Source organism: Dermacentor albipictus, chromosome 1 (genome assembly GCF_038994185.2).
Source record: "Dermacentor albipictus isolate Rhodes 1998 colony chromosome 1, USDA_Dalb.pri_finalv2, whole genome shotgun sequence".
Classification (NCBI taxonomy): Eukaryota; Metazoa; Arthropoda; class Arachnida; order Ixodida; family Ixodidae; genus Dermacentor; species Dermacentor albipictus.
Window position 1 is genome coordinate 440,618,381 of NC_091821.1, and position 20,498 is coordinate 440,638,878.

The window sequence follows — 20,498 nt, forward strand, 5'->3', positions numbered from 1 at the left end:
TGGCTGTAATTATACATCCTTCGGGCTCCCGAGCTTTGCGTCTTTTCGTACGTCAACTTCATTTCACAAACCACAGCTTTATGGTCGCTAATACCTGGAACCACCAAAACTTTCCTAATCCAATTTGGCTGATTAGTTAAAATTAAGTCTAAAACGTTATTTTGTCTCGTACCTTCTGTTACCACCTGGGTTAAGGAAAAACTGCTTAGTATCATCAACAATTCCTTTGCCACTGCAGATGTAGCCCTAGTATTAGAAGGGTGCTTATTCCAAGAAAGCTCTGGGATGTTAAAGTCCCCGCCAATGACAAGATAATCTGTATTGACTGTCTCTATCGTCTTTGAAAAATCAGACAAGAAAGCAAGAGGGCTTGAAGGAGGCCTATAAAATGAACATACTGATAATGTTTTCCCGTTTGGTAACCGAATCTTGCACCATATATCCTCGCAATTTGGGCTGCCGATATCAAGAGCATAACAAGAAAGCAATGTGTGAACAAGTATAAAGACCCCACCACCATGACGGTTTCTATCGTTCCTAAAGCATGTGTAGCCGCTTGGAAAGACTTCATTGCTCGTTATTTCTTCATCTAGCCATGATTCCGTTCCAAGCACTACAGTTGGTTTGGTCATGCACAGAAGGTTGTGGAAATCATCTATTTTGTTCTTGATACTACGGCAGTTGACAACAAGGAAAGTTACATCTGCTACGGAGCTGCGCATGCGTCATGTCGTTTGCACAACCTGGCCCCTACCTTCATCATATACATATGCTTGCCCGTTAATAAACAGCTTATCATATTTTAGGTTTGCGCGAGCACCGTCAAGGGCATTCCTTTTGCCGAATTCCCAAAGAAACTTTCGTTTTCTGCGCACTGCCTCTGAAAAATCTTCTGATATACTAATATTCGATCCTTTTAGTTTCTTGGCGTTGGCTAGAATCGCTTGTTTATCTTTAAACATTGAAAACATTGCAATGAGCGGCCGAGGTTTATTGGCCTGGAACCGGCCGAGTCTGTGTGCCCTTTCAATCTGCACTGGTGCTAGTCCTAAACGTGATACAATTTCTTGTACTTTTTTCTCGGAGACAGCGGACAGTTCACGACTTTCACTGTCAGGGACACCATAAAATATCAGGTTACATCGCCTGCTGCGGTTTTCCAAGTCGTCTATTTTGCGGGATAAGGCCTTCACCGTGCTGTGGGTATCTTCAGTTTTCTTCCTACATTCAGTAACAGCTCCTCTTAGGTTTGCAAACTGTGTTATTGCAGTTTCCACAGAATCTAATCGTGACTTAAGCTCTTCTATAGCTATTTGGCCTTGATTCTGCGATGTTTCGATAGCCTGTAATTTGGCCTTTATTTCCCTTTGGCCATCCAAAATTAGATTCAGCGTTTCAGCAGTAGTTGGGCCAGGATTTAGCTCTATGTCACCGCACAGGAATAAAAGCAAGAAATACAATGCATATCTTCGCAGTAAAAAGAAACGACGTTTGGCATGACAACGCACAGTACGGTACTCTGAATGCACACTTAAACCACGGGGCGTAACCGGCACCATGAATACGTAAAAGGTGAAACTCTCATTAGAATAATCACCAACCTGCGTTAGCAGAAGAAAATGCGTGAGTGGCACAATCATGTTGGTGCCGGCCTCACGCCCCGATGCTGCACTGATCCAGTCCGCCTTTTGTACACCGTAGACATGGCCGTCATCCGCCCAAGGTTCGTTGACCAAAAGTCGGCACTGTCCAAACAAGGTAGCTGGGCACACATCGAAGTCGTTGCCGCCGAAGCTTGCGTGCTCCATCCTGAATGCCGTAGTCGTCGATACACGACCCTCTGCGTCTGCGCTGCCTTTGCGATGAGGTGGCTGTGCGTCGGTGCAGCAGATAACCTGCGTTAGCAGAAGAAAATGCGTGAGTGGCACAATCATGTTGGTGCCGGCCTCACGCCCCGATGCTGCACTGATCCAGTCCGCCTTTTGTACACCGTAGACATGGCCGTCATCCGCCCAAGGTTCGTTGACCAAAAGTCGGCACTGTCCAAACAAGGTAGCTGGGCACACATCGAAGTCGCTGCCGCCGAAGCTTGCGTGCTCCATCCTGAATGCCGTAGTCGTCGATACACGACCCTCTGCGTCTGCGCTGCCTTTGCGATGAGGTGGCTGTGCGTCGGTGCAGCAGATAACCTGCGTTAGCAGAAGAAAATGCGTGAGTGGCACAATCATGTTGGTGCCGGCGTCACGCCCGCTTCTTTCCCTTCCTTTTCTGGTACGCTATGCACACAAGGAAACGGAAGCTCGTCGAATGCATAGTGAGAAGCGTTGCTTTATCTTCTGATGTTGCGTGCAACTTATTTTCTCGCCTAGGGCGACACGTGTCCCTCTTGCCGCCATTTTACACGATTGGCGACGAGGCACATACCGGGAGGCACCTTCTCCTGTGATGTCCATGCATATGTTTTTTTTTCATTGCATGCGACTGTCTGTAGTACATAGGGTGCCCCCGCTAATGTTAGCCAAGATGTAAAAAATATTGAATAAGCAATGCAGCAGATCCAACTAGCTATATATTCACACCGCGAACTTGAGTGCATAACTGAGTGCGTTAAGTCTGAGTACATTAAAGGCACCCTGAAGCGATTTTGACGATTTTCTACAAACGTACTGAGTCGTTAGAGTAGGTCCTTCTGATCAATAAGTGACGCATTTAAGTGCTCCGCATAAAGCGTGTACTTTACTATAAAGCTTTGAAAACGTACGTCGCTGCCCATCGCAGCACACTGCTCGGCGAAATTTTCAGCCGCCTTTACCCATGTAACGTAAACCACCCAGATGATGTGATGTGGGGGAACCATCCGATTGGCTGCCCAGGAACGTCATCAATATTCTTTGCACCTTTATGTGGAACAAATGATGGTCGTAATAGTTGGCATATTAGTTAACTTGTTTCTATAAAAAGAAAGCAACAGAAAGAGAATGCAGAAGAACAATTCCTCACTACACTTAGGCACTTCTGGCACACAGCAAGCGTCTTCTGCTTGTGTTACAACGTGCTCCATTTCGACGAGAGCTCCGCGGTCAGAGTCGTCTTCAGTCTTTTCGCGAGTACTATAATCCGACTTGTTGCGCTGTGGACTGCAATCGTAGCGACTGGCAATATGTGAAGCTGCGACATCGTGTCCCTCTGCATGGCAGCAGACGAGCGGACTGGCTGCAGCGCATCGGACTGCCGCTATTCAATCAGCGCCATAATTTGCGCGTTTCCGGCCGTCACATTACACCGGAAGATTACTAACGCAATGGCATTTCGCGAGTCTGGTATTAGGCTATACGCAAGCGCAAGGGGCAGGGCCTGGCCGTCTCCCCTTGCGTGTTTTTCATGGGATGAGCAGAAGCGCAAATGTGAAGGGTCTGCACGGTGCAGCCACCTGGTGGCACAGAGCTCAACCACACACAGTGGCAGTAACAAAATGTATTCTTTGCTGCTGGTGTAAATTTTTAGGCGGGAGTGTAATCATTAACACGTTGTTTTTGTAAATATTTAAAATGTTTTACACTTGGTTCGAGAAATGTAAGCTCTTTGGCTGGTTAAGCTCTGCGCCAACGGGTGGCTGGACCGTGGAGACCGATCAGCCAGCTCGCGTACGTCTACGCCAAATTTACTTCATCAGCTTGAGTTTATACCTCCACCATTCCGTCGAAACGCCCGGTTAGCCTGTGGTTACCGGGATACCAGACACGTTTGGCGCTACGACAGAATGCTCGCAACGCATGCTGCTTTGACAGCTCTCGCTTGGGGACGACTGCCAAGCAGCTGGCGGAGAGATTAGAGAGGCTTCGCGCGCTCGCTCCTAGAGAACCGGAAGTCGACAACACGACGTGCCATCATGACGCCGAGCCAGTGAAGGTGCAGCTTAGCCCCGATCACTTGGCGAACAAGTTGAGGGGAAAATGCATGTTTATGAAGGAGGGTAACTTGTAATCGTCCGTAGCTCTCTGAATATGAGACGTTTCACACAAATTGTGGTGCGAATGATTAACTTTAGCTGTACCCTACTCACCTACAAAATTTGTCCGAACCGTTTCAGGGGCCCTTTAAGAGTAGAAACACGAGTACACGTTTTTCTTGTTCTGTTATTTTATCCCCCGCGTGGCAGCCGCTGCCACGGATGCACAGATGCGAGCGCCATGTTGTGCAGGGGCAAGGAACCTAGCGGCGATGACGTGGCGCGTGTCCTGCCCTGTGATTGGTTGGCTCATTCGGCTAGAGAACAGCTACGCAGCAGTCACGGTCACGAAAACGGGGTTAGCTCGCAAAAAAAAAAGCATCGCTTATAAAAAATCGGTGCAAGGTATGATTTTAACGCGTTCGGTCACCAGAGATTTCGAAACTGAACACCGCACGTCTTGTAATTGTATCCTTGCTAACGTTAGCTGGGACACACGGTATATGTGACCGAGAGCAAGTGAATACTGAAGAGGGGGGAATGGAGAGTAAGTTTGGTTGAGTGTAATACTCAGTAATTTTTCGATAGTGTGAATTCACCGAATCATATCTAGCCAATAGACAAATGATTGTACTGCTCTTCGAGTCAGTGAGCAGATGGATGCAGTAGTAAGTGGATAAGGAAGTGAGTGAGTGATGCTTGGGCTTGCCTGCGACGCGGTCACCAATGGAATGGAGTGTTAGCGAGCGAGTGAGTGAGTGAGTGAGTGAGTGAGTGAGTGAGTGAGTGAGTGAGTGAGTGAGTGAGTGAGTGAGTGAGTGAGTGAGTGAGTGAGTGAGTGAGTGAGTGAGGAGTGAGTGAGTGAGTGAGCGAGTGCACTTACTCCTGCTTATTCTTGGCACTCGACCATAAAATAAAGATTTCATGTCAGCATGAGCTGAAGTAACGTCTGAAGAAGCCCATCAGAATAAAACCTGTGTGTGGTGTGTCACTCCTAGCCATTACGCCATTTCGTATGGATATCGAGGTGGTGCATAGGTATGAGACCCTCATTTGTTTTTACTATCTGGCTAGGTGCTTCCGAAAATGCTTTGAGTGTTTAGCACATTGTGCCCATGTTCCTCTTCATTTCACATATTCTTAACAAATAACATTTAATATACCCCACTAAGTGAAATAAAAGTGCGCACAGCGCTCATTTATTGCTTTAAGCGTGTGCTGCCACACGATTCTTTAATATATATTGCAATTTCAATCATGGCATATATCAAAACAACTTTCAATCTTCGTGTGTACGTTTAATTGTGATGGTGAAAATGAAAAAAAGAACAGGAAACGACATCAGTAATATAACGACAATGTTCATTTCGGGAACAGCTCCAGGGCTTCTACTGCTTCTTTTCTTCATTTGCACGGGGCAGCACCATAAAAATAAAACCGGCCAATACGTTCGCTTTCGCCTAATTAAAGAATAATTTATTTATCATTTCATTTTTAAAGGATAAATATAAATAAATAAATATTCCTTATTTAAAGGATCAAAGCTTTCATTTTTTGTCATCTGTTTATACGCGCTGTGGTAATAATATTTCATCTATCGAGAAGTGTCGCAATAAAATGTAACATTACGATAATTACGACGTCAACTGCGACATGACTTCCTCCTGTTGTGCCCGAGGCCACGTGCTCTGCTCACTGGAAGGGAACGCAAAACAGTTATGTCGTTATGCATTGGTGGGCATTAATGATGTTACATTAGTCGAAGGTACTTCAGAGCAACCAGTATACGTTCTCTAATACCACACTTGCTATTTAACATATTGCATCGTCTTTATCGTCAGAAAGTAGGCATCAAATGTAGTCAGAATATCGTATTTCTTGCCTCGAACATCCCTTGAATGAAATCGTCTTCACGCAGAAATCCTAAACGATACCAATAATTGCAGGAAGAACACGAAGTGTCCTTCAGGCAGAACGCCGAGCCTTCCAGCTCTACTCATTTTGTGAATTTCTGAGACTTTGCCAGTGAACTGGTGTTTCCTCCTTAACTGCGATGAAGATGGAGCCTCACGCGCGTCCGCCGGGCTCGGCAGTGCCCGCGGCGGCTGCCTCCAGGAAGCGCAACGGCACTGAGAGCGCCACTGACAGCGGTGACACCAAGCAGTACTATGTCAGGAGTGAAGATTCTTGTGACGGCACCTTCGAGCTGGTGTGGAGTCGTAAAGCAAAGCGAAGGTTTCTCAGCGCATGATCGAGTTCGAGTGAGTCTACCATGATATCTTCGCAGAATACCGATGTGCTCACCATCCTGTTCGCGCCAGTTGTCGCCACTGACAACCTGAGACGCCTGAACAGGTAAGACGTGTCTTCACATCTAGAGGCACTGGTTCTGAATGAAATCATAGACATCAGAGTGAACATCGGTAAGAACGTCCCAGCGATTGACATAAAACACGCGGCTGCGTTGGATTCTTTGCGCAAAGTCACGGAACTTGACGGGATGAAAGCCCGCCCTCATATTCTGCTGGACAAACAAGTCATTACTGGCGTAATTTACAATGTTGACGAGACCATTGTCGGCTCCTGTCTGTCAGTGTTAATCAAGCCAACTACAGAAAACACCATCACCACAAACGCGTTTCGTCTCGGCACGCCAGGGCGTGTTAAGGTCATATTTAAGGGCAAATCCCTCGCATCACATGTAAAAGTGGGCCACTTCCGACACGAAATTCGCCCCTTTATACCAAAACCGCAGCAGTGCTGGAAGTGCATGAAGCTTGGCCATGTGAGTAATGTGTGTTATGACACTTCCGTCTGTTCGCGCTGCACTGGGATCCACGGCCCTAACACGTGAGAGGCCAGTGTGCTGAAGTGCACAAATTGCAGCGGCCCTCACGATGCATCCTCGAAGGAATGCTCTTTGATTCGCAAGGAAATGGCAATATTGAAGAAATAGAGGCCACTCGTCTCACCGAGAAGCAGACACATTAGGCGACAACGATCACTTCGCCGACGTCAATTACGAACCTGCAAAGCCTCTGCAGAGCGCCAGCCACGTACATTACCACCCGCTCTTCCGCCCAGGCCAAATGCAGTCAGCTCAAAGGACAAAGGTGCAACGAACAGCAGCGCTGCTGACGCTTGGCCTGCACTCCCGAGGCTACATACTCCTACTGAGCGAAATCAGACTTACACAGCAAGGGACACTTCGACTGTTCCTGATAAATTGACGGACCATGGATCAACAAAGTGTTGTCATGATCAGCTCTTGTGAGTGCTATTCGTGTTCCTCTGGACAAGCTACAGACACCAACAGCTCGAAGTGCGTGTCAAGTGCTGGATGCCATCAATCCGGTTCTAGCGAGCCTTTAAAAGTCCAGTGCTTGAGAACTTCTACAGCAGAACCATGGATCATCGACAACAACAGCGATCGTTCCGGGACGATGTCAGAAGTGCCTCCATATTCCAATGGAATGCGAGAGGTCTCAGGTCACGTATTCGAGTTTACGGCAGTTCGTGTTTGAAAACTACTTTCTTATACTGGTCATCTGTGAACCGAACTTATCAGTCCCCATAAGACTATCAGGATATGAACCTTTTGTTTCAATCACGTGTGTCCGTAGTAGTAAGGTTCTGGTTTACGTTCGTAAGGACCTTACGTATTTTTCCCAACCCGTAGCGCCACATGACGGTAACCAATACGTCTGCGTTAGTGTGAAAAAGAAGAGGCTGTCTTTTACTATTATTGGCGTCTACCTATCCCCAACAAGACAGTTTGACAGACAAAAAAAAACTTGCTTTTTCATGCATTTAGCCTTACGATCTAGTAAATAAGCGCAGAAGTGCTTCAAATATTTCATAGAAAAAGACAAATACATTCTCTTCGCACTTTACATTGCGCGGAGTTAAGAGCGTACTTATATTTGGCTAAAGTACCAGTTGGCTTGGGGATATTTCTCCCTAATGCTTTCATTTTCTGCTGTAGTCGCACTGCAATCGGTTAACCCTTTGAGGGTTGATACCGTAAATATGCGGCGCCGCTAACAGGTCCGAAAATGTTCGATTCCGTATATTTATGGCACCGTCTGTACGTTTAAAACGCGTGCTAATTTCCTAACTTTTTCTTGCCTGACATATGCTGCCACTATGTGGGATTACATGGAATTTAATTTCTTGCGTCTCTCTTTTTCGGTTTTCGTTGTATAGTTCTTTTTTTGCTCCGAAGCGTCTGCTACCGCTCGCGCATTGGCGCCCTCGCGGATGCGCGGCGGTTAGTTTTGGTTTTGTTCCGCATGCAGTTTCGGCTTCTTTCGCTCGCGAAACTGATGGCTATCTCGTTCTTATCACTCAAAGGGTGACCGTCTGTTACTCGCTCGTTTGTTACTCACAGGGGTCCGCATACGAAGGATGCCGCCGTGCATGCGTTTTCTTTTTTGCCACTTTATTCAGAAGTTTCCTCCCACGGCTGCTCAGGGAAGCAGTACCCAGAGGAGATGCCACGTCTGCGCCAACACCACTCGGGAGAAAAATATCGCAAGGACAGATGGTACATGTGCGCTGAGTGCAACAAACCGCTCTGCGTGGAGCCATGCTTCAAGGACTACCACACGCTGAAGAAATATTAGTGCAAGAGGAACATTTGAGACTTGCGAAAAATTTTCGTGTGCGCATTCTCCTTCTGTATTTTTCTCGTGTGGACATTGTATATAACAATGCGCCCATTTGTTAAAATTCTTGTAACTTTATTTGCTATTTTTTGATGTTTTCCATGAATAAACAGTACATATATGCCAATGCAAAACATTTTTTCTCACTTTACGGTCACCCTAGAAAAGTAACGGTAAATTTTTTAAGAAATAGGTCCCTCTGAAGAATTTAAATGTGCAATAAAAAAAATCAACCCTGGGTGGTCGCATATGGCAAAAAAAAATTGACCCTCGAAGGGTTAAAGCAAAATTAATGTTGGCTACAGTCCGCACTACCTTGCTAATTGAAATCATCCGCCAGCAGGATTCGAACACAGGACCTGTGGTGCAAAAGCCAGACATTTAAATCATTACGGCACGGACGCATACATCGACGAGCGCTATAGAACGCCTTTATGAATCTCTTGTGGGCAAGCCATCTAATTTTCGGGGAGAGAAACTTTGTCCCGGCGGACACAACGTCTCTAGCGTGCGATTCCTAAATAGCCAGACGTGACCATAACAAGGCATCCCCGGGCTGCCGATGCTACGGATTGCTGAAGATGGGACGCTGCGCGAAACGGTATGAGCGGACATATTTATGCTTCTGGACGTAAAAGAAAACGCTTGACCAGTGCGGTGAAGCTTGTGTAGGAATCGAGAGCTGCAGGTAACGATACGCATGTTTACGCACTTGGGAAAATATTAGACATTGCTACTACAATTCTTTATAGGTGCTCAATTTCCACTATAGTGACGCTTTGGGAATACAGCCCCCCCCAGGAGCTGTATTCAAAGTGCATTGTAATTCAAATGGACCACGAGAATTTCAGGACGATGTAAGGGCTGCTACACGACGTACGGTCGTCCCTTGGTTTATTCCGTGAGGCGAAGAGTGGGGCGGCGTCAGCAGCATACAGTCAGGCCTAGGATTAGAGCGCGTTTTAATGACGAAGCAGGTTGCAGAGTCTGTGATTGCACGCTATGACAAAGCACGATTATGATGATAATGCTACAAAATGTATATACATAAGGAAACGCAACCAATATTCGCACTTTCATCACTTATTCGCACTTTTGGGGCTTGTGGAAACAAATGCGAGAAAGGTACAGATTAAGCACCATCACCCCTCATTCATTGTGGAGCAAAGGACGGGCATGGTGAAATGTAATGCACTATGAGCAGCTTCGTGCCAGGCGAAAGAAGCGAAAAAATAAAAGATTGTTGGGCAAGTAAAATGGAATTGAGAAAGAGCAGGAGTGTCAAGTACCCTAGCTCTAAGCTGCTGGAAGCACGATCCGTGTTTACTGCAAATTTGGTGCAGCATACTTACCTTGTGTTTGCTTTTATTTCTTTACATTCCTTTGCCGGATTTGTTTTGAGCTTCTGCGGCCCAGCTGTTGATTGCCAGCTCAAGTGTATCACCCATTGCGGCACCTCCTCGTGCCGCAAACGTGTGAGGCATTTCCATGATGAGCATGCGCCAGTGTAGTATCCGAAGAGCTGCCGTAGAAGCCGATTATTTATCGGGCGCTGCATTATTCGAGAACGCTCGCAATTTCTCCAGTTCCGCCACACAAAACGCGGGCGCAGCTCGCGGGTCGCCAGCACGCATCGCGCGCATCAGAACACACTGTTTCAATTACGTTTACATAGCCGCTCATCTGTGCAGATCCTTCGCCCCAACGAGAGAAGGAGAGCGGAAGGGACGAGCTCTGAAACAGCGCCACTGCAGTGGTTACGGTGTATGCAAACAGCTTCCGCCCTGGCGTGCGTGCTTCGGGTAAGAGCTTGACCATTCATCACGGTTGCCTCTTGCTGGAATAATTCATATGCGGGCAGGAAGCGTGCACGTCGCGAAAGCGCCGCAGTAATTCGCAGCAAACCACCGGAGACAAAAGCAGCAACGTTGGCAGGCCTGTGGCACTGCGGGCTTGCAGCCTCATGCGCTCGTCCTTCAAGTGGCTCTAGCTTTCCTGTTCGAATCGGGAATATGCTGAAAGCGATAGCTAAATTTTTGTATCATCATCAGCAGCAGCAGCAGCATCATCAGCATCATCATCATCCTGGTTACACCCACTGCAGGGCAAATGCCTCTCCCATACTTTTCCAGCTACCCCGGCCGTGTACTAATTGTGGCCATGTTGTCCCAGCAAACTTCTTAATCTCATCCGCCCACCTAATTTTCTGCCGCCCCCTGCCACGCTTCCCTGCTCTTGGAATCCAGTCTGTAGCCCTTAATGACCATCGGTTATCTTCCCTGCTCATTACATGTCCTGCCCATGCCCGTTTTTTTTTCTTGATTTCAACTGAGATGTCATTAACTCGCGTTTGTTCCCTCACCCAACCTACTCTTTTCTCGTCTCTTAACGTTCCACCTATCATTATTCTTTCCATAGCGCGTTGCGTCGTCTTCAATTTAAGCAGAACCCTTTTCGTAAGCCTCCAGGTTTCTGGCCCATACGTGAGTACTGGTAAGACACAGCTGTTATACACTTTTCTCTTGAGGGATAATGGGAATCTGCTGTTCATGATCTGAGAATGCCTGCCAAACGCACCCCAGCCCATTCTTATTCTTCCGATTATTTCAGTCTCATGACCCGGATCCGCGGTCACTACCTAAGTAGCGACCTAAGTCCTAAGTAGATGTATTCCCTTACCACTTCCAGTGCTTCGCTACCTATCCTAAACTGCTGTTCTCTCCCGAGACTGTTAAACATTACTTTAGATTTCTGCAGATTAATTTTTAGAGGCACCCTTCTGCTTTGCCTCTCCAGGTCAGTGAGCAAGTATTGCAGTCGGTCCCCTGAGTTACTAAGCAAGGCAATATCATCAGCGAATCGCAAGTTACTAAGGTATTCTCCATTTTACTCTTATCGCCAATTCTTCCCAATCCAGATCTCTGAATACCTCCTGTAAACGCGCTGTGAAAAGCCGCATTCGAGAGATCGTATCTCCCTGCCTGACACCTTTTTTTATTGAGATTTTGTTGCTTTCTTTATGGAGGACTACGATGGCTGTGGAGCCGCTTTAGATATCATTCAGTATTTTTACATACGGCTCGGCTACAACCTGATTCCGTAATGTCTCCATGACTGCTGAGTTTCGAATGAATCAAACGCTTTCTCGTAATCAATGAAAGTTATATATAAGGGTTGGTTATATTCCGCACATTTCTCTATTACCTGATTGATAGTGTGAATATGGTCTAATTTTGAGTAGCCTTTATGGAATCCTGCCGGGTCCTGTGTTTGACAGAAGTCTAAGGTGTTCCTGATTCTATTTGCGATTACCTTAGTAAATACTTTGTAGGTAACGGACAGTGGGCTGATCGGTGCATGATTTTTCAAGTCTTTGGCGTCCCCTTTCTTTTGCATTAGGAATATGTTAGCGTTCTTCCAAGGTTCCGGTACGTTAGAAGTCATGAGGCATTGCGTATACAGGGTGGCCAGTTTTTCCAGAACAATCTGCCCACCATTCTTCAACAAATCTGCTTTTGCCTGATCCTCCTCAGCTTCATTCCTCCTTTGCATAGCTCCCTAGAATTATTTCCTTCTTCCGGCGCTACTTTTTGGGTTTCAAATTCCTCTATACTATTCTCTCTTCCATTATTGTCGTGGGTGCCACTGGTACTGTATAAATCTCTATAGAACTCCTCAGCCACTTGAACTATCTTATCCATATTAGTAATGATATTTCCGCCTTTGTCTCTTAACGCATAGATCTGATCCCTGCCTATTCCTAGTTTCTTCACTGCTTTTAGGCTTCCTCCGTTCCTGAGAGCATGTTCAGTAATATCCATATTATACTTATTATTACTAAGCAAGAGGACCATGGGTCGATTCCCGGTGCCGCGCCATTTTTCTACCAGATTAAAATAAAAATTCCGTGGGCTGCTCAAGTTGCATAAACAGGTCTGGAATGTTGCCTGATCCCGGTGACCAGAACCGGTATCGCATTCCCTCACCATCGCAGGTTTGGCTACCCTGGTGCAGTACTTGGCCACAACCTCCTATATGAACAGAACAATCAAATCCTGGACCTCAGTCCCCAGCAGCTTCGAAGCAACTCACCATGGCAGCAGTCAGACCTGCGACGCAGCAGAAGGTGCTAAGAATCCCTGGCTCCGGACAGGCCGCCATTGGAATCTGAACCTGGCAACGTTTAACGCTAGAACGTTATCTAGTAAGGCGAGCCTAGCAGTGCTATTGGAGGAATTAGAGGGCAGTAAATGGGATATAATAGGGCTCAATGAAGTTAGGAGGACGAAAGAAGCACACTCAGTGCTAAAAAGCGGGCACGTCCTGTGCTGCCGGGGCCTAGCGGAGAGGCGAGAACTAGGAATCAGGTTCCTGATTAATAAAGAGTCTGGTAACATACAGGAATTCTATAGCATTAACGAGAGGGTTGCAGGTCTTGTTGCGAACCTAATAACAGGTACAAATTGAAGGTCGTACAGCTCTACGCCTCTACATCCAGTCATGATGACCAGGAAGCCGAAAGCTTCTATGAAGACGTGGAATTGGCGATGGGTAAAGTCAAAACAATATACACTATACTGATGGGCGGCTTCAATGCCACGGTAGGCAAGAAGCAGGCTAGAGACAAGTGAGGAGGGGAATATGGCATAGGCTCTAGGAAGAGCAGGGGAGAGTTATTAGCAGAGTTTGCTGAACAGAATAATATGCGGATAATGAATACCTTCTTCACAAGCCTGATAGCCAAAAGCGGACGTGGAGGAGACCGAATTCCGTGACTAGAAATGAAATAGGATTATACTGTGCGCTGACCCTGGCATCATACAAGATGTGGACGTGCTCGGCAAGGTGAGCTGCAGTGACCATAGGATGGTAAGAACTCGAATTAGCCCAGACTTGAGGAGGGAACGGAAGAAACTGGCACAGAAGAGGTCAATCGATGAGTTAGCGGTAAGATGGAAACTAGAGGAATTCCGGATCAAGCTACAGTACAGGTATTTGGCCTTAACTCAGGAAAAGGACCTTAGTGTTGAAGATATGAACGACAATATTATGGGCATCAATAAGGAGTGCGCAATAGAAGTCGGTGGTAACTCCATTAGACAGGATGCCAGTTTGTGTGTAGCTCACCTCAAAAAAGAAAGTGCCTTTATGCGCAGCGTAATTCACAAGCACTCACAAGAGGTTCGCGACCTCAAACAATCCAAAACACCCGCTTCTACGCATCCCGCCGGAGTGTCCCCCTCCTCTAGCCACGACGCTTCACTGATACCAGCCCCCAAAACGCGCGCCCTCCAAGAGGGAGCCGCGGGCGAAGTGCGCTCAGATTTTACGTACATGGTAGTCTCACTTCAAAGCACAATGGACACACTGCAGAACGCAGTCAAATCCATACGACATGCCCTTCTCGCCCTGGCGCAGCACATCACAAACAATAAACCCCACCTAGAAACTCTCCCCATGCCCGCTCCTTCCGTCCACGAAACCCCGGCATTGCCCTTGATGGTATCCCCCAATCCTCATCGTGGCCCACACTAACAGTTATCTGGCAGGGGAACGGCCAAGGCTATCCCGGCAAGCAACCAGTCTTATGTCACACCTTCGTACCCTCATCCCTCAACCAGACGTCGTCATAATTCAGGAAACACATACCTATTCGGTCACCCTCCCAGGTTAACAACCAGGGAAGGTGAAACGCTCCCGTCACACGCTCCCCACCTGCTCTGCACTGCAAGATGATCCCCACCATTGAACACAATCTCCACGTTCGGAACATCGAACACCTTCTCGTTGGACTTAAAACCACAAGGAAACGTAAGGAAATTTTTTTTTTCCTTAACATGCGCCAAAGCTCGAAGCCGTCTTCTCACCCTCTTCAAGAAGGCCCTTAACGTAACTGGCACCAACCCCCTTGTTATCGGTGGAGGTTTCCACCTACCCCGCATGGTATGGGGGTAAGGCTACTCGACCACGGCGGCTGAAAACCTCTGGCAAGACTCCCAGGACCTCGGCCTCACTTTCATTACAGACCCCACCTTCCACACACGGTTCGGTAACTCCACTTCCCGTGACACGACCCGAGACCTGACATTTACGAAGAACGTAACCGACGCCCAATGGAGCAACACACAATATGATCTCGGTAGTGACCATTCCATCATTATCATACTTATTCCTCGGACTGCTGCAATCACCGCCAAATCCTGTGAGTTCACCTGGGTTGATTGGGATGCATTTTGCGAGAATCGATCCGCTGACCAGCACGCGGAACGCATAGGGGACATTGATGCATGGACCCGAAATCTCCACTTCGGTGCCAAGGCAGCCATGCACACCGTTACCACTGATGGCCGCCTCGAGCGCGCGCTTAGCTGACTCTCCCATCTCCTCGCGGTGAAACGTCGATACTACCCGGTGGAACGGGCAACATCTCAACAGGCGCCTCCACACTAAAATAGCCATCCTCAAAAAGGAAATCGAAGCCCATTGCCTCACCCTCAATCGTCAACAGAGGACTAACTGTGCAATAATGCTGATGGACACATCCACTGTCCCCTCTTCTTGGACGCGTCTGAAACACCTCCACGATAGTCAAGCCACGCGCTCTTCCCAACAAGATCGCTTTACTAAACTTCTCTGTACAAAACGAAGAAACAGGGCCATACCCAAGTCTTAGACTACTTCACTAACAAGTATTTCCCCGTGGGCCCAGTGCAACCTCACGGCTGCTACACCGGGACCCACAACACCCCACCATACGAAGACTATAGTGTCGCTGAGATCCAAGCCGCCTTGCATAAATTAAACATCCGCTCTGCTCCTGGCCTCAATAGGGTCCCTAACAAAGCGCTCCGTAACCTAGATGACGCCTCCGTCACCCACCTCATGGTGGGTGAGGGAGGCGCCATTCCCCTGGCCTGGAAAACAGCAAAGGTAATCCTTATTCCCAAACTCGGCCAACTTTCTAGCCTCGATCATCTTCGCCTCATCTCACTAACCTCATGTGTGGGAACGGTTATGGAGCCTGCCTACCTCGCCCAAATTAACACCCATCTGGAAGACGCGGCTGCGTATCCTCACTCAGTCATTGGCTTCCGGGCCCATCTGTCGACCCAAGACGCCATGCTACAACTTAAGTATCACATACTAGAATGCTGAACACGTACTACTAAAGCTATACTCCGACTTGACCTCAAAATGCCTTTGACAGCATAGCACTTTCTACCATTCTTGACCGCATCTCACGCGTTAATCTTGGCGCACACACTTATAATCACGTCAGAGACTTTCTGTTAAATTGCCCAGCCTTCCTCTCGGTGGGGAATCTCCGCTCAGACACCTAGACTCTGGGCAGCGTGTGAACCCCCCAGGGCTCCGTTATCTCCCCTATGCTCTTTCACCTCGTCATGATCGATCTTGCCAGGGAGTTGCACCACACAATTTACGTTGGCGAGATAACCATCTGGGCTCACCAAAGCAGTGACGGCCAAATAGAAACGGCACTACAATCCGCGATTTAAACAGTCCTATATCCAAGGCACGGGGCTTCGCTGCTCCTCTGCGAAGTCCGACCTCCTCCTCTACAGGCCTACTCTCCGTGGCCGCCGTTCGAAATATCCTACCGCTAAACGCCAGTGTGAAGACATCGCGCTTCACCTCACGGATGGCAGCCCTTTACCCTTCGTCACCCATATCCGTGTGCTCCGCATGCTCGTAAAGGCGAGCGGAGCGAATAGCATGGCCCTCGCCAAAATTAAGATCAATACAGCCAACGCCATGATACTTTTGAAGCGGGTCTCCAACCACCATGGGGGTATGAAAGAAGAGAATTTCCTCATATGCCTAGACTTATCTGTAAATAGCAAATAACATTAATAGGTGTTTAGGGATTTATAGAAATTCTCCTCGTCAATATTCGTTCAATCTGCATTTTACCATCTCAGGGACACTATAGGAGCTTCTCTTCTGACAACGCAATAGTGACTGATTTTCTGATTCAATGGCCGCATTACAGCGGCAGCCTGCCATGCTAAGAGGCCCCCCTTAATTCAGCTTCACGCTACGAAATTAATTGTCCAAAACTATTCCAAAACCTTTGAGCTAATGCCGCTCAGTCCACCAGGCTGGTTCGCTTGCTAGCTACAGGCGATTATAGTAGCGAGATTACGTCATTTTCAGAAGATATGAAATCTCAGTAAAAAAAAAGAATTGGTGGAATACATACATGAGAACGCGTGAAATGACGTTAACTGGCCACTAGCGCTGACCACCTTATATACACATCTTCTGCACACGAGACTTCTGATGGACGGCTACAGCACACAAAAGTTACGAGGAGGAGTGCGCCGCGACGAGGCGTCACATGTACGAGTTTTGCCTCGACGTGGCAGTGGCCAGTGGGAACATGCCATGCGTGTTTGAGCAGGCTGCAACATGAACTGGAACTACGGTATTATCAATGTTGCGCCTCTACTGGGAGGGTTATTAGTCTAGGTGCATACGTTTCACAGGCTGATTCTAAGGTGGAATAATTATTTAGCCTGGACAGAGTCAGCGCATTGTCAAACCGAATTTTCGCAGCACTAGCCTATGTTAACATACACTAACCTAAACGAATATCATCATCATCATCATCATCCTATTTTATGTCCACTGCAGGACGAAGGCCTCTCCCTGCAATCTCGAACTACCCCTGCGCCAACCGATTCCCAAAAAGTACCCGCGAATGGCCTAATTTCGTCGCACCCCCTAGTCTTCTTCCATCCTCTACTGCGCTTCCCTTCTCTTGGTACTCATTCTGTCACCTTAATGCTTCAACGGTTATCTAATCTGCGCATTACATGACCTATCCAGTGCCAGGTTTTTCCTCCCAATGTCAATTAGAATATCGTCTATGCGCGTTTGCTCACTCATCCAAACCACTTTCTTTCTGTCTCTTAAAGTTATGCCTAGCAATCTTCGTTCCATCGCTCTTTGCGCGGTCCTTAACTGGTTCTCAAGCTCCGTTGTCAGTCTACAAGTCTCTGCCCCATAGGACAGCACAGATTGCATTCCGTCGTTTTCAATGATAACGGTAAGCTTCCAGTCAGCAGCGCACAATGTCTGCCGTGTGCGATCAAACCCATTTTTGTTCTTCGGTGAATTTCCTTCCATGTAATTTGTTTACCTAGGTAAACGTACTCCTTTACAGACTCTAGAGGCTTACTTGCGATCCTGAACTCTTATTCCCTTGCCCGGTTGTTCATCATTAGCTTTGTCTTTTGCATATTTATCTTCAACGCTAATCTTACACTCTCTCTATTAAGGTCCTCAAACGCATAACATACCATCCAAATTACGGAATACACTTTAAAATCTGGTTTAGCAGTTCACGTATGAAGAACATGTGAAATGTGTGAGATCAAGGAGTAAATCTTCCGAACGCTTCACCTTTCAACGTGTTTTTCCATGTAGTTCATATTCACATATAAGGTAAGTGTTTTGCCCACCATTCGCTAAGTTAGCTGAAATAAATGCAAGAGCTCTGATCTACTAATTATCAACCTCGACGTAGTCTGCTTTTGATATTGTCTAAGGGCGCTAAGACTGTTATGATGAATGCAATCTCTGGTGGCCCACTATGATAACATCAACAGATGGCGCATTTGGTGAAGACGAACTAGTGGCCTCTTGTAGCGGCTTGCGGGAATTAACCATCACACCAGCGTAGGCGTGACGTTTGGTGAAACTTTTTTCTGTCTAAATAATCGCACTTCAAAGTGCGAGTGCGGGCCTTGGAAGCGGACGAGCTTCACACGAGTAAATATGGCGTACTAAAATACTATAACAGTCACCCATTGCTGCCTGAAGTAGAAGTTTTTTATCCGTTATATTTTCAGTGTTTAACGAAACAAGTACGCAACCTCCAGTTTGGCATTATCGCAACGGAACTTATTGTTTCAAAAATTATATAAGCGACTATAAGCAATCGGTATGTAAGAAGCTAGTAAACGTAAAAGAAAGTAGCTTGTAATGCTTCAGTACAAGAACGCATCCATTGCTCCCGACAGTTCCCAGAATATTTATCGCTTTGGCACCCGATAAGCAAATCTAAGGAACTCTGGCCTCCTGGTACCACACTACTGGTAAGAGAACACCCACGTTGCATTTTATTCCAGGAAGCAAACCCCAAAAGAAGAAAAAAAAAAAACAAGCTGAGGCTGTGACGAAGCAGAGTGGGGCGGACAAAGGGAGTACGAGGATGTATTGTGCCGAAAACGCGCTGACGCTTGCCACGTTCATATGTTATTATTTTTCAAGTCTGCAGACCCCAGTGCACAGGGAGGTTACTCAATGGCGTTGCAGCTTGGATATGCGCCAGAAAATCCACCCATTTTAGAAGCACGTCCTTAATTGTCCTGGCTTTCTTTGACTGCAACCCACGCGAGTGTGTCGCCAGGTCCCGCTGGTGCCTGGAACGACTGCAACAAGCGCTAGGCAACGTGTGCTTTTCATTTTGCAGCTACACGAAACAGAACTTCTCGCAAAGAGCGCTGTACTTAGGCGCATTGGTGCATAAACCCGCTTTGAGAATAAATTAAAATTGTCTCATATATCTAGTATTTCCTTTCCTCACTTCCTTCCTTCCCGGTATCCTTTGTTATGTCTTGCTGCACACATTTTCAGCCTTATTCATAAGACGATTCGCTTGAGCTTAATCTAGCATTATTCTTGGCGCCAGCCCACTCACATCGGCCTGCACTGTTCCTGGCTGCATTTTCTTTCAAGCAGAAAGTTTGGCGCAGGGTAAAGGGGATAACATTTACGTTAAGTCACTTGAGTTTTAGCATGAACGCGTGCTTCATTCTTGAGCTATTTTATTCTCGTTTTGAGGCAGTTGTTAGAAGCATTTCTTGTTTCTGTTGGTGAATAAGCGAGACCTGTTTTCTTTGTTTCTCTTTTGGCTGAAGGTTTGCAACTGACTTGTTGTACTCAGCTCTTTTCTTTTAAGTTTAAGTATCTTTTTCTTATATGGGTACAGTAGTCGGCAGCCCATCATCGTCATAGCTAGACTGAGACAAATTTACATGGATAAGGAAGCTTATTTATTTGCCTTCTTTCAAACCCTCATTCATGCAGCTAAAGCCAAAGACAAAGGGATGCATGCTGTACTGGATAGCTGTTGATTTTCCCCGGTTTTAAACGGCCAGATATCATATGGCTGCCGTGTTTGAGTTAAGACATCCGTCATTTTCACAGCGTTTCTTGTATCTGAGTACCCTCAAAAACGCATTATGATGTGGATCAGAACAACCTCAAGTTCTTAAGCGCTACTTGACCTGTTCTTGCACGGAATGGAGTGTTCGTTTTGTTGAACAGTTCAGCTGCAGTTTAAAGCGAAAGCACAAGTGCGTAGTCGAGACTGTTATTGCGAACTTGAGGAGCCTCAGCTTGGAACTAAGAAAAAAAAATGAAATCCATAGGCTCCAACTTGATCACGAATTAGGATGAATGGGTGGATGGATGCTTTGCGCGTCGCATTTCTAAAGGGGTGGTGAGTTGCGCCACCAAGCTCTCCAAACTTTCTGAACCCCTGATGAGAACTTTGCTTTTGTGCGCCGCCGTTGTTTGTCGTTTGCCAATGTTTCTTCCAGCAATGATCGAATCGACTCGCACCCATCTCTATTTCTCACATGTTTACTTTCCCGCTACTCTCGCTGAACGCAAGGGCTTCAACGAGTTCGGAGGTACCTAAATCAATCACTGGGAAGATACCTTCACATTCCAATAAAACATGCTCCATCGTTTCCATAGCTTCACAGCAGCAAGCACATGCTCCTTCTGCATCTTTGTATCTCGCTTTATAAGTGCGTGTTTCAAGGCAGATCTGTCTTGGAAAATAAATG

General features: G+C 46.9%; 1 protein-coding gene across 5 annotated transcripts in view; it reads right to left on the minus strand.

Annotated features, from left to right (window-relative positions):
* Window positions 1-20,498, minus strand: part of LOC135919947 (uncharacterized) — a 150,487-nt gene that overhangs the window by 113,963 nt on the left and 16,026 nt on the right. For 4 of the 5 annotated variants that reach the window (XR_011511476.1, XM_070532329.1, XM_070532330.1 and 1 more), the window contains exon 1: window positions 1,602-2,234. Coding sequence is in view for 3 of the 5 variants with exons in the window: in XM_070532329.1 (XP_070388430.1) it covers window positions 1,602-2,228 (627 nt within the window). In the remaining 2 variants the exon portion in view is untranslated. Of the gene's footprint in view, window positions 1-1,601; window positions 2,235-20,498 lie in introns of those variants that run through there. The other variant, XR_011511477.1, reaches the window with a different exon arrangement.